The 15,766-nt window shown below is 37.2% G+C and overlaps 2 protein-coding genes across 2 annotated transcripts in view; one reads left to right on the forward strand and one right to left on the reverse strand.

The window, feature by feature from the left end:
* The window catches only part of LOC127639585 (uncharacterized), a 57,670-nt gene extending 56,670 nt beyond the window's left edge, over positions 1–1,000 (reverse strand). Inside the window, exon 1 of the mRNA XM_052121685.1 lies at positions 815–1,000. Within this exon, the coding sequence (XP_051977645.1) occupies positions 815–896 (82 nt within the window). The 5' untranslated portion in view covers positions 897–1,000. The remainder of the gene's footprint in view (positions 1–814) is intronic.
* LOC127639485 (uncharacterized) overlaps positions 1–15,766 on the forward strand; it is a 124,763-nt gene that overhangs the window by 86,229 nt on the left and 22,768 nt on the right. The gene's annotated exons all lie outside the window — the stretch shown is intronic.

Consider the following 15,766-nt stretch of genomic DNA (forward strand, 5'->3'; position numbering starts at 1 on the left):
ATTCAAAAACAATCCGTCACCGGATGAAGATGTGAGATGTAATTAAATCATTTACATTGAAATTGTTCTTGGACATTTGTTTTATTTCGTCATAAAACACGGCAACTTCTGAATGTCTGTCTGGAGAAACATGTTTTTGTGATCGGATGATGTAGTTCCAGCATCTACCAGCAGGTGCTCATGATCAGTGTCCCACCGGCCCAACACTGAGATTAGATTGAAACTGAAACCAGCATTGGGTCAGTTTTACATTTCCTTTGTCTTTATCACCCCTGCTGGGGACTTCTGGAAGTGTCGATGAGTCGAGATTCATTTTAGTTTTGAGAAAGGAGAATGGGAAAGAAAATGTGAAAGTCTTGAGAATCGGATTGTGTTTTAGTATTTTCTTTATCGGGAATTTACAAGAAAATACAGATTATTTTCATTCTCCGAGTTTTTATTTAATTTTTCATGTCACGTTTCTCTTATTTTTACTTGTGTTCCTATTAATTAGCCTTTAAATTGTATATATTATTAATTAAACCTTTTTATTATCCCATGTGAGCTTTCCAATACGAGTTTGTGCTAAATGACCCGTCCGGCTGGTAAATGTGTCCCAACATGTGTTCAATGTCTCCTCAGCGCTCACAAATATTATTAATCCTGCAGTTCTAGAGTTTATTCTCGCTCAACAGTTCAAATGCAAAATAATAGTCTGAAAGTAATCTTTTAGTTGGTATAAAGGTATTTGTGTAATACACTTCTGTTTTGAATAAAGGGTAAAACATTTGTTTATATTTGTTTGGCTTATTTATTGAAAATACAAATTTCTCACCTTTCGCGAAACACAGGAACAGACCGAAGAAAACAAATATATGAATCATATCCAGAACAGTTCGCCACAAATTCACCTTCATCGTGAAACTCGGTGTTTCATTTCTGAAACCGATTAAACTTCGACTGGAGATGTGTCCATTTTAGCCAAGTTAGAAACTGCACACCTAAAACAAAATGCATTAAAGAGTGCTGACTGTCCCGCGTCCAATCTGCCGCTCAAACTGTGGAACCGCCAAATATTATACAATCCAATGGGAGCGCCAATCCAAGTCTCGCGAGAGTCTCAATCGAGGTTACTAAATTTAGTTTGGCTAAGGTTAGATTTAGTGGCAGGTTAAGGTTAGGTTTAGGTTTATGGGTTGGTTGAAGGTTTCTGTAGTTTTCAATAGTTTGGTGAAGTTGTTTATTCACTAAAAGTTTGGTGAAGTTGTTTATTCACTAAAAGTTTGGTGAAGTTGTTTATTCACTAAAAGTTTAGATAAGTTTACTATTTAAGGTGCATTCAGTAGTTTGGAGCCAATTTAAAAAGTTTTACACATTAACAAATGAATTGTGTTTTTGTGAAGAGTGATCTGAATGGTGTACACTCACATGAAATGAGGATCCTCATGAAAACGAGATGTTTCATCTCATGAGGCTGATCCTCTAATAAATGTTTATAAATAAATAAATAAATAAATAAATGAAGACTGTACTCATAATAGTTTTCTATAAAAAATGTTTATTCTATCAGTTAAACCAACACAGTTTCACTTCCTGAAACACATCTCATCCCATTTAACATCATCTTGCATTTACCATTTAATCTGTGTGTATTTTCCACATTGCTTTACTGTCAAACCATATTCCTAGAAATCTTACTTCTGAACTCTTTCTAATTCATTAATATATAACTTTATTTTAAAAATCTTTATTTATCTTTTTATTTGTAAATAAGATGGATTTAGTTTCCTCTACTGAGAATGTAAAGCCCAACTTATGGGACAGTATTTCAACATTATTTTAGGCTGATTGCAATTTGTTTTTACTATATAAGTAGTTATAACCTATACTATGGGTCAAAATGTCAAATTGATTGATTTTTGACTTGTGATTTATTATGACTCCTAATATGAAGGCATGGCTTATGAATATTATGAATGTGAACGGACCCTTCCATCTTAAAGGAATTTTAGGTTAAAGAAAAGAGACCAGTCGAAATTATTTTTTGTGGTAATCAACACGCAAACGTTGTCGATTAATATTAACTTGTAGCCTACTGATCCAGGACTGTCCCTTTAAGAAAGGCCTCATTAATATTCATGATCTAAGCCCATACATTCCCGTGTCGTTCACAACACATGACCGATGATGATAAAGCGACACTTTTCCACAGTAAAAAGTAGCATATATCGAGTATGGAAGGAGCACACATATAGTTTCTAAGACATCTTTTCGAAATACACTGATAACGCTATCATGGGGTCATAAAGCAATTTAGGCTACTTATATTTAGATTATTCCATATCTAAATAAAAATGCATTTGAGGAATGTGCAACTACTGTACGTTAATGCAGGGAAGGGTTTATATCGTAGTTAAAAAGAAAGAGAGATAAAAATAAAGACAGAAAGTAAAGAGGGAAAACAAAAGACAGCAAGGTTCCTACCACACCCTTCAGAGACCAGGTAGTGAACCTGCAAGCGCTGCCCCGGGAGGAGGCAGACCCAGCCCCTTCGTTGCTGTGTCCGATACGTGCTTTGCGTACCTATTTGGACCGCACGCAGAGCTTTAGACGTTCTGAGCAGCTCTTTGTCTGCTTTGGTGGACAGCGGAATGGGAACGCTGTCTCCAAACAGAGGCTCATCGAAATTTCGAGGGACATCATTTCGAGGGACATCGAAAATTGACGATTATTTATCATGAAATTGTTTTTTGAAATTGTTACATTTACATTAAATACTTATTTTGGGTGGATCAAATACATGCTTTATTCTTTATACCATTGCAAAAATACACACTAAATAGATAACAAATAAAAACCCAATATGAGTAGACCTACAGGGCTGCTATAGTTGACACTTTTCATGATTAGTTAATTGGTGCAGCTGTACTTGTAGTTTCAGTTATTTATTTTTTTTTTCAATTAATTGGGCAGTCACACGATAAACAGTAATTCACTTTCCCTCTACTCGTTCTAAACACAATGTTTTCTTTCTTCTTTCTTCCATACTGCACAAAAGTTATGGGTTCGGAATTAAATTTATGAAAAATCATCAGAACGCTCATTCAAAACACAGATGTTTCTTTGTTTTCAGTGCAATATATCGGTAGACCGATATATTCTGTGCCGATAGTTGTTTTTTGGAACTATTGTTATCCGTTGTGCATAGATCTGCGTCTGTGCATAGTAATATGTTGATTAGATATATATACATAAAGAATATTTTAATCAAACCTGTTTGTCAGAGGACAGATTAAAGTCCAAAAGGCCTGATTTCAGACTCACTTCAATTTTGACTTCCGGTAAATATATTGTTGCTAAATTCAACCTCTTAAAGGCAGATTAGTCTGGAATGATTTTTAGCCACAGGACGCTGTTGACTTTCCTTCACAGTTCTCAAATAGGCTCACGTGAACAATGGCCATGTAAATTGGTATCAAGGATTAAGATATGCCCAATAAATAAGTACTTTAAAATATGTATAATTTCAAAAATACCAATAATGGCAGACAAAAATTCAAAATGTATCTCAAAATGTTCCTGGTTGTCCTCTTGGAACTTCGGAGAGCCCTGTCTGAGCTGCTAGAATCAGTCGAACTAAAGGCCCTCTCTGGTCTCGGTCTTGACTCAGACTCTGCCCTCTCCGGTCTTGATCTTGACTCTGACTCTACCCTTTTCTGATCTCTGTCTCGACTCGGACTCAGCCCGCTCCGATCTTGGTCTTGACTCAGACTCTGCCCTCTCCAGTCTTGGTCTTGCCTCTGACTCTACCTTTTTCTGGTTTCGTTCTTTACTCGTACTCGGCCCTCTCTGTTCTTGGTCTTGACTCTGACTCTACACTTTTCTGGTCTCAGTCTCAACTCGGACTCGGCCCTCTCTGGTCTTGGTATTGACTCTGACACTAGCCTTTTCTTGTCTCGGTCTCGGTCTCGGTCTTGACTCATACTTGGCCCTCTCCAGTTTTGGTCTTGAATCTGACTCAAGCCTTTTCTGGTCTTGGTCTCGACTCAGACTCGGCCCTCTCCGGTTTTGATCTTGACTCTGAATCTACCCTTTTCTGCAGGAGAGGCTGGAGGGGCGGCTGTCCCCCTCCACCTTGAAGGTCTATATATCTGCCGTAGCGGCTCACCACGATGCAGTGGACGGTAAGTCGCTTGGGTAGCACGACCTGATCTTCAGGTTCCTTAGAGGTGCCCGGAGGCTGAACCCTCCTAGGCCATGCCTGTTCCCCTCTTTGGACCTCTCCATTGTCCTCTTGGGCCTTCGGAGAGCCCTGTCTGAGCTGCTAGAGTCAGTCGAACTAAAGGCCCTCTCCTTGATGATGGCCCTCCTGATTATGCTCACTTCCATCAAGAGGGTTGGAGACCTGCAATCGTTCCCGGCCAGCAACCCTTGCCTGGAGCCTGGTCCGGCAGACTCTCACGTCATCCTGAGACCCCCTTGCGGGTTCGAGCACACTCTACAAGGAGTGTGGCATCCTCGTGGGCACTGGCCATAGCACCTCTCCAGCAGACTGGGCGGGGCATCACCCAATACCTTTGTGAGGTTTTACAATCTCAGAGTTGAGTTGGAGTCATCCCGTGTTTTGACAGGTCCGAACATGTAGAATTCGGTAATACGGTGACAACAGCTGGCCGGGTGTATCGCTTGTGCATAGCGCCTTTCCCCTCCCCTGAGATGAAGATGTGTGCTCTACTGCCCCAGTCGAGTCCGTAAGTCACGAACTCACATTCAATTTCCTCATGTTTCTATTAATTCTAGACAAAACAATGCTAAAATTATTTTATCTATATTACTACTGTGTAAATATTATTTTCTTAACATTAACCCTATTTAAATATATATATATTTGTTAAACATTTGTTAATATAAACCATGCTTAATCAAAGGTTTGATTTAGTTGCAGTGAGTTAATCCACAATCGCTCCGCATATAGTGTTCATTTGGGTTTGACCTCCTTGAGAGACAGATGTTTGTGTTCTTCTCTTCTCTGAAAACCTTCTGGATCTGAAGTGGAAAACCAGCACCGTAACGGCACAAAGCGTAGACCTGTGAAGTGGTCACATCCTCAGGAGGAAAGTATGACACAATCTGTGGTAGAAAATTAGTAAGGAATATTTGTATTTAATTATTCAGTTAATCCATTTATGATAATTGAATTAATATGTATGCAATATACAATTATCTAAAAATGGCAATGTGTAATTAATGTACTATTAATGACTGAATTATGAATGTTATTTATTTTTAGGTTACAAACTGGTAATTACAAGGGTATTATGCTATAAATGTGGTTTATGAGGACATTTCTAGTGTCATCATAATTTAAATAGCTTAAAAATATATTAAACAATGTTTTATTGAAAATGTAAAAATGCAGAACGTTTTTTGTGAGTGTTAGGTTTAGGGGATAGAATCTATAGTTTGTACAGAATAAAAATCATTATGTCTGGAAAGTCCTCATAGGTAGACCAACGTGTGTGTGTGTGTGTGTGTGTGTGTGTGTGTGTGTGTGTGTGTGTGTGTGTGTGTGTGTGTGTGTGTGTGTGTGTGTTTTAAAGGGATGATTAATGTTTTAATAAGAGCAGAGCTATGTTATATATGTGCATTAATTAGTGCTATAAATGAGATGAAACACATGTATGTGGGTGGACATACAACTCTCCATTTTATAGGAGTGTGTGTAACCAATGACTGAAATAAGGGATATAATGTATATACTAATTAAATGAATGCAGAAAGTAAGTATAGTTAGGCAATACAAAATATGGCAATATTAAAGGTGTGAGAGAGAAACATATCAATATTTAAGTAATTTTGAGGACCAACAGAGTTGAAATCTTCTTAAAATCTTTGTCTGTGTTCAGCAGAAGAAAGGAAGTCAAACACATCTGGGATGGCACGAGGGTATCATAAATGTGGTCATTTTCCAAGTCTTCTGAAGTCATTCGAAAGCTCTGTGTGAGGAAGTGACTGAAATTGAAGTTGTTATTCACTGATAATTCAACTCTTTAGAAAGCGGTTAACTGCTGCATTTGGAGTCACTGAGCTGATCTTGAGAACAAATCAGTCAATTTATTGGAAAGATTCTTTACTTCTCACTTAAACACGCCAGAGAGAGCTAGGGTGGATGTCAAGATTTTCAGTGAATAACATATGGCTTCAGAGGACTTTATTTAACGCATGAGTCATATGGATGACTTTTATGATATTTTTATGGTGCTTTTGCATCTTTTTTTTGTAGCCGTGTTCTTTGTAATAGGAACAAAATGACAAGTTAATTCTTCCAAAATTGTACTTTGTTCCAAAGAAAAAAGTCAGATGCAATTGGATGACATGAAAGTTATTACAGGATGATAGAATTTAAATTTTTGGGTGCATTATTTACACATAAAAGGTTGTTTGCTACTCTGCTGATTTATACTGGTTTAGTTGGACTACCGTTCTGGCCAAGCTGGCGTTTAGCTGGTCTGCCAGCTGAACTTCTACCCTGACCAGCTGAAAAGTGCCCAAATCCATCTAAAATAAATAAAATAAAAACGTATATCAACTGTTTCATCATCTCTCCATTGGCTCCCAGTTAAAATAAGAATTCAGTATATCTGGATCTGCATGGCTTGGCTTGCAAAGACATGAGGCATGGACTGGCCTATAAATAATGGTGAAGTGTCCCTCCAATGGACAGGAGGAGGAACTGCAGATTCAAGTTTATAGAAATATTTACTTCCTTGTACAACAGGCACTGTCCCTTCAGAGTATTTAGTAAACCGAAAAAAAATCTAAAATGCCCCTGGATTTCCAAAGGCCTGCTGAATGCATGTAAGAAAAAAAATAACCTCTATAAATTGTTTGTCAAATCAAAATCCAAAGATGCTGAGGACAGATACAAGCTGTACAAAAATAAATTGACAGCTATAATGAGAATGGCGAAAAAACATTATTATGAAAAACTATTAATTGCTAATAAATCTAACATAAAAAGAACCTGGGCAGTATTAAATAGTGTCATTAAGCAAGGATTGAATATAATGGAATATCCAGAATATTTTGATGACTCTAATGGAGAAAACAATGATATGAATAAATTAGTAAATGATTTTAATAATTTCTTTGTAAATGTTGGTCCTGATTTAGCAGCTAAAATTCCTAACCAAGAATTGAAGTTGAACACTGTAAGGAATGACCGTACTATTTTTCTCTCTGTGAAATAATGAATATTGTTCAAAAATCCAAAAACAAGCTCTCTACAGACTGTCACTCCATCGATATGGTACTAATAAAAAAGACAATTAAAAGTATCATAAAGCCTCTAACACATATCTGTAACCTGTCGCTTAAAAACGGCTGTGTGCCAAGAAAAATGAAAATTGCTAAGGTCATACCATTGTTCAAAAATGGAAATAGGAATCACTTTACTAATTACAGACCCATTTCTCTCCTTCCCCAGTTTTCAAAAATCCTTGAAAAGGTTTTTGACAAACGTTTAGAAATTTTTACATATAAGCATAAGCTAATTAATGAAGGACAATATGGGTTCAGACCCAACAGATCTACTTCGATGGCCATAATTGATGCCACAGAAGAAATATCGAAGGCTCTAACAAACAAAAAACATGCAATAGGAATTTTTATAGATCTCAAAAAAGCTTTTGATACCATTAATCATGATATATTACTTAAGAAATTAGAACTATATGGAATACGGGGGGTTGCTAGGAAATGGGTGAAAAGTTATTTGAGCGACAGAGTACAGTTTGTTCAAATGGGTGAACTCTCTTCTGGATGTCTTGACACTGCTTGTGGTGTCCCGCAGGGGTCAGTATTGGGCCCCAAATTATTTAATTTATATATTGATGATATTTTCAATGTTTCTCAATTGGTTAAATGTGTATTGTACGCTGATGATACAAATATTTTTTATAGTAATGATAGTTTGGAGCGACTGATTAGCGTTATAAACAAAGAACTAAGTACATTTAAAAAATGGATGGAAAGCAACAAATTATCCTTAAACCTAGATAAATCCAAAGTGATGTTTTTTGGAAAGTATCAAGCTGATTCGCAGAAACTGGTTGAGATAGACGGAGTACACATTGAAAATGTTCAGGAAATAAAATTTTTAGGTATAACGATAGACAACAAGCTAAGTTGGAATGCCCACATAAGACATTACAACTAAAGTCTCCAAAAGCCTTGCCATAATAAGTAGAGTTAAGCATATTCTTGATTATAATGCACTCCATACCCTGTATTGTGCTTTAATACAGCCATATTTAACCTACTGTGTAGAGGTATGGGCCAATAATTACAAAAATGTAATACAGTCACTTTTTTTGCTACAGAAAACAGCTATACGAATTATACACAAGGCCGCCTATTTCGAACACACAAATCCTCTCTTTCTTAAATCAAAGCTATTAAAAATGCAGGATCTTGTAAAGTTATATAATGCACAGTTCATGTTCAAAGCGTATATTACCTGTGAACATTCAAAATATTTTTTCTCATAAGGAGCATTCGTACAGTTTGAGAGGATTAGGAAACTTTGTGGTCCCAATGGCGGGTTCCACCAGGAGGAGTTTTTCTATGTCTGTTTGTGGTTACTTTGTGGAATAATCTGGGGCTTAAATTAAAGCAGTGTCAAGGCATTCACAATTTCAAACGTCTTTACAAACGAAAGGTCTGGTTCCATTACAATGACATTGTGGTTTGATTGTATTCATGTTGTGTGGATTGTTGGATTAGTTATTATTTAGTTACCCTTGTGGTATTTCGTCTACCATTGTTGGTATTTGATTATCATTGTTACCTGTGGAAATATCTGTATATTATTAATATGTATGGTATGAATGTGTGGTTTTGACTTGTGCAACCACTGTTTCTAAATGAGGTATTATTATTACTATTATTATTATTCTTTTTTTTTTTATTTATTATTATTATTTTCTCTTTGAGATTATTGATGAAGGAAGCAGCTATTTTTTGTTTGTATAAATTCTTTGATAGACTGGGGTGGGGTTTAATAAGTTTTACTTCTTCCCACTCCATTTTCAAGCATAAGTGTAAAGGTTATTATTATTGTGTATCTTTTCTGTTGTCACACTATTTTTGCTTGAAAATAAATAAATAAAAAGTGTCACAATGCTGCTTACATTGCATGTATTGATGTGAAATGAAGCTTTCTGAAGCAACAAGGCTTTCCCCTTAACTGTATAGTGAATTGGTTCATTACTCGAAGCTTTTCAACATGGTGCACACTAATGACATCTTGTGGCCAAAAGGTTGAAAAGCTACCTTTGTGTCCCAGAAGACCCAGAATTGTTTTGATTGTTTCTTGAAATAAATCAATCAATTTGTACTCCATAAAGGCAATAAAAATAATTAGTCTGTCATGTGTCACTGTTGATGTATTACTTACACAATGTATGAATAAATTAATCTATGAATAAATTATGACAGATTTTATAAATGGGGTGAATTAACTTGTACTAGCTATTTTTATGAATTTGATCAACATATGCAGCCTTAGTCCTAAACATATGAGTTCATAGGCAAGGCACATTAGGCATATATATGATCTAAATAAATGAAGATTGTTGTGGAATGGTCAGTTGAAGTGCTTGTGAACTGGGGAGTTGACATTTTGTTTATTAAAGGTTTTTATTAAGGAACGGCCTTTGTTCAACAGAGCGAGGGCGAAGCCTATTTCTTTTTTTATTTACTACTTTATTTACTACTGCCTGCTGCCTCTGAGAATATTTTCTCACACTGGACCGAGGAGGCAGGAGTGCATAAAAATTCCAGGGCAAGATGATGAAGATGTGGATAGACAGCCTTTTGAATAGACCAGAAATGCAGGGGATCTTCTATGCATGGAATATGTAGGTCACCGAAGTACCGTTGAACCTCAGTTCTGGCATCTGCAGCCATATTTTTCATTCTTTTTCAACCACAGACCTATACCAGAAAAATAAAAAATTAAAATTTAATGGAAATCAGGTTCACTGCAAAACATGCATGATCCATGCCAAATATAATAAACACACACACACACACACACACACACACACATACAAACAATACCACAAACATTACCTGAGTGGGTTGCATGACTGCCTGTGGCTCCCACTGGCTCTGGTTGTGATGAGGGGATTTGAGAGGATGTGGATGGAGTGTTTTGGACTGCCTCAGCTTTTGTGATTGCAGCAGCACATTCGGCTGTGAGGCATCTCACAGCATTCTGTGCATTCGACTGCCTGCAGAAGCCTACAGTTTTAAAACGTGGTTCAAGCAGAGTTGCCAGTGTCATAACGGTCATACTCTCATATGTAGACAACATCTCTGAAAGAAGCCTCAAGAAGTTTTTACATAATTGCACAGTCCTCTTATCGTCAACCTGTGAGCTCTTTGAGGTGATTACATGCCTCAGCATTTGACCCTGACACACTCTTCTCCTCTGTCAATTCTATGGAAGCCTCATTGAAGTGGCACAGTACACAAGAAATGTATTTACTTTCTGGTACTCTTCTGAAGTCAAAGATGTGAGGTTTTTCTTCAGAATAACCAAAGCAGCACCAACTAGCTCCCTCTGAGCAAAGAAGCGCTCTAACATGGCATACGTGCTGTTCCAACAAGTATCCACCTCCTGAACTAACTTGTGATCTGATTTTGTAACAGCAATAGCCTTTTTCTTGCTGTTGTGCTGGACTTGAAATGAGCCACAATCTTTCATGCCTTTACTCAATATCCTCAAGTCCTGGTGTTTGTTCTTTGGCCTTTTTCACAACCAAGTTTAGGGCATGTACTATGCGGTTTGTGTGGCGGAGCTTTAGGATGCTACCATATTGGCAGCAGCATCATTTACAAGACATCGCACTTTGTTCTGAATGCCCCACTCCTCCATCAAAGCAGTCTTCATTTTAGATATATTCTAGGAAATATGACTGTAATGGGGTAAGGGATGGGCAAGGAGGAGGTGGGAACCGGCCGAACAGTCAAAGTAAATTTTAATGATATAAATTAACTTAAAACATGAAGACACACACAATGCAGCCGCATGCATCTTTCTCTCTTCAAATTTCACCCCCGGCATGACGCACTCCCCTCCCTTCTGGCCGTGCCTGCCAGTAGGTCTTCCCTGCCTTTTGGAGTCCTGGGAGAGGGGCGGGAAAGGGGAGAAGGAAAGAGCAAGGTTGAGTGACAGAGAGAGAGAGAGGAGAGAGACAAACTTGCTCACAAGTTCCTGGACACGCTGTCCTCAGTATCTCCTCCGCCCTCTTGCGGATGACAGCTCGCTAATCCCCCGGTGGACAGCAGTCCTCCGACCCAGCTCATCTTTATCCCACTCCCGGCTGATTAGCTCGATTCAGGGCTGGCCGTGTGTCCTCGCGGCCTGCCCCCGCCCTCCTCGTCACAATGACTTTTTGGAAACTTTTCCCACTCCCAAAACTGTGGACAGCTTATCCTTTTCATTTATAAAATGACATGTCACTGCAGATATGCATCCATATGTAAAGATGTCCACATGTCTGATGTGAGGCTTACAGCTTTGGCCTTTTTCACCTCTTCCTTTGCCTTCTCTTTGGCCTCCTTGTATTTATCCTCAACCATTTTCTTTAATGACCCAAAATTCCAACAAACTCTCTAAAGACAGCCTTTAAAACATTAATGTATACAGGTTAGCTTCTTCCACTATTTAAGATACCTTATTATAAAGACTGCAATAGACAATCAAATAAATGGCTGACCAGAAGTCTTATACCTTGGTTGCTTGTAGCTGTTGGTCCACTTCCTGAAGATGTGATCTCATGTTTAGCTCTAAAATGTCTCAACATTGAGGAGGTGTTGTTATTATATGACAACTACTGAGAACAAATTAAGCACTCAACCTTCAGAAGAAGTCCATATGCATAACATTGAGTACATGTAATATTTTCAAATAAATTATGTATTATTTTGCATAATATATTCTTATTACACATTGAATATACACAAAACTACATATAAATTAAATATTTATTCTTATTAGGATTTATTCTTATCAAATCGTGTTACTATTATTATTATTATTATTTATATTATTAAACTTACTTTATTTGTTGACACCACCTGAAAATGCTGCCTCTTTTCTTGGCTAGTTTCATGCTAACAAAATAACTCACCTTCTGTTTCACTACCGAAGCGAATGACACTCGGAACCTGCGCAAGGGATTCGCGCGATTTTGGAATCGAAATACGAAGCAGTCACGTGGTTGTGTGCGGACGCGAAGCTTCGGACGTCACAGATCACGTGGTTATGGGGAAACGAATCAAGCTCCGTCGCTGTGCTTCCCTGTGAGATGTTTCGTTTTTTTTATGTTTTATTTAATTTTTTTATTAAACGAACGTCACATAACTAGTAAAGACATACATTTAGTACCATATTCTTGTTATTATAGGCCAGGTTTTAAGCGTAACATCTGACGTCATTTTTAGTTACATGCCTGATTTGTGTCATAGTTTGGTTCTGCAGCACTAGGTTATCTAAAAAAGTAAATAAAAGTAATACGCACCATAATCACCTTCAGTGTCATTACCAGGATCCTTCAGCACTTTGTTTATGTTTATGGTTTGAAGTACCACATAATTTATTCTTTGAATTGTTCTTTAAGCACCATCAAAGTATCAATTAAATGGTCATTATACTCATGCATTAGTCTTCTAAAGTGATACAACAGCTTTGTATGAGGAAATGGCTGAAATTGAGGTCGTTATTCACTCCTCTTTAAACTCCTCATGAGCTATTAACCACAGTTCCAGATTATTGAGTCAGTGAGTTGAACCCAGAAACCGAATCAGTGCAAATCTTTGGAACAAATCAGACAGTCTGGATTTGTGAACCGGATTAACCCATTTATTGGAAAACTCTCGGAAAAGGATCTTGAATTGGACATTGCTACTGTACCTCTCTCATGATTGCACCATGGAAAGATAGGTTGGATGTTGAGGTTTTCAGTGACTAAACATATGGTTAAAGAGGGCTCATGTAGGCCTATAGTGTTTATGTATTTAACGCACAAGTCATATGGAGCACTTTGATGGTTTTATTCTGGTGCATTTGCCTGTATAAGTATATGCTCCTAATGAGCCAAATAATGAAAAAGAACCAAATTGCTTACCACAGCTATGCAGATGACACACAGATCTACTTAGCCCTATCACCTAACGATTACAGCCTCATTGACTCCCTGTGCCAATGCATTGATGAAGTTAACAGTTGGATGTGCCAAAACTTTCTTCAGTTAAACAAAGACAAAACTGAAGTCATTGTGTTTGGAAACAAAGATGACGTTCTCAAGGTGAATGCATACCTTGACGCTAGGGGTCATACAACTAAAAATCAAGTCAGGAATCTTGGTGTGTCTCTAGAGTCAGACCTTAGTTTCAGTAGTCATGTGAAAGCAATAACTAAATCAGCATACTATCATCTGAAAAACATTGCAAGAATTAGATGCTTTGTTTCCAGTCAAAACCTAGAGAAACTTGTGCATGCTTTCATCACCAGCAGGGTGGATTATTGTAATGGACTCCTCACTGGCCTTCCCAAAAAGACCATAAGACAGTTGCAGCTCATACAGAACCAGAAAATATGAACATATCACACCAGTCCTCAGGTCTTTACACTGGCTCCCAGTTACATTTAGGATTGATTTTAAAGTATTATTACTGGTATATAAATCACTCAATGGGCTAGGACCTCAATATATTGCAGATATGCTCACTGAATATAAACCCAACAGATCACTCAGATCATTAGGATCACATCAGCTAGAAATACCAAGGGTTCACTCTAAGCAAGGAGAGTCTGCTTTTAGCTATTATGCCGCCGCAGCTGAAACCAGCTTCCAGAAGAGATCAGATGTGCTTCTACATTAGTCACATTCAAATCCAGACTCAAAACACATCTGTTTAGCTGTGCATTTACTGAATGAGCACTGTGCCGCTGTGTGTCCGACTGTTTGTACTGTATTTTATTTTATTTTATATTCTAAACTGTTTCAATTATTCTTATTTCTTTCTCCAATTCTTATTTTAATCTCTTCTATGTAAAGCACTTTGAATTACCATTGTGTATGAAATGTGCTATATAAATAAACTTGCCTTGCCTTGCCTTGCCTTGCATTTGCATCATTTTTGAAGCTTAAAGGCCCCGTTCACATTCTTTGAAATTGCACGGAAACTTTGCAACCGATTGTGATGTGTGCACATTGTGTGTATACAGGATGTGGTGGAGGAGTTTCTCTTCTCAAGCTTAAACATTTTAATTATTGATTTAATTATTAATTTACCAACAATGCAATACAGTAGTATTTTTATTATTTGATAAAATTACAAAAACACACTCCAGAGAATAGAGGTAAAACAGAGAAAGAAAATTGCTTAAATCGAAACAAATTGTAGGCGGTTGCTCTGACAAACAAGTCAGTTCAGACAAAGAAAAGCTATAGTTTCATTCTTGGCTGTTTAGAGAAATGGACTCTCTTCATTTGCTCTACTTTGCTCTACTTTGGTTCTTTGGTAAATTCTAAATTGACAAATGTTTCAGCTTTTGAATGTTTAGCACAAAAAGAAAATATTTCTATTCAGATTTAGCCTATACATTGTTTATTGTAAAACTAAATTCATGAACTTTAAGTCTGCTTAATTCTTCTGTACTTTGTTGTCTCTCTCTCTTTCTCTCTCTCTCTCTCTCTCTCTCTCTCTCTCTCTCTCTCTCTCTTTGTTCTAACTTAATATATCTATTCAACCCATATGATGCAGTTTGTCAGTTAGAAGCATTTTCTTTTATGTTGTGTCTGTGTTCCAGGTGTGTTTGGCGTTGAGATAGACGGAGTGAAGACTGTGACAGAAATGGAGGGAGATTTCCACAACAAGGTTAGTATATTTTATTTTCAATTTGTCCTTTAAATGCAGTTTAATTTTCGTTAACGTTCACTCCTGTTATGTTACTCATAGTTTAGATTTAGTGTATTCAGTGTTTCATATTTTGTATTTTATTTTGCTTTTATTTTAGTTTTCATATTATAGTTCGGCCAAACATATCGCTGATATCATTTAAAGAAATAGTTCACCCAAAATAAAAATTCTGGCTTATTTTACTCACCCTCATGTTGTTCTAAACCCATATGACTTACTCTCTTATGCGGAACACAAATGGAGATGTTTAAATTAATACACCGATTCCTCTTTTCAATACAATGTGGATAGTGGCTTACATTAAAGGGATAGTTCACCCAAAAATTCAACCTTCATGCCATGCAGATGTGTATGACTTCATGTCTTTCTCCACTTTCACGTTCACGTCCCACATTCTTCTTGCATATCACCACCTACTGGTTCGGGCTGGTCAAAGGTGGAGATTGATAGTAAAAAAAAAAGGGACTTAAATATTGTAAATATCTGTTTATCACCCACATCTATCATATCGCTTTTGAAGATCTGGATTAAACCACTGGAAATCATACGGATTAATCTTATGTTGACTTTATGTGCTTTTTGGAGCTTCAAAGTTCTGGTCACCATTCACTTGCATAAAAAAGTATAATAAAAGTAGTCCTTGTGATTTGTGCATCATATTCCCAGTCTTCTTAATGCATACAACAGGGTTTGGTAAGAAACAACCCAAACCCATTATTTTCGGTGACATTTTGTCTTGATGACTTTCAGTGCAACCTGTCACCAGCCTTGGAACTAAACAGGAAGTCAGCCA

This window comes from Xyrauchen texanus, chromosome 48 (genome assembly GCF_025860055.1).
Source record: "Xyrauchen texanus isolate HMW12.3.18 chromosome 48, RBS_HiC_50CHRs, whole genome shotgun sequence".
Classification (NCBI taxonomy): Eukaryota; Metazoa; Chordata; class Actinopteri; order Cypriniformes; family Catostomidae; genus Xyrauchen; species Xyrauchen texanus.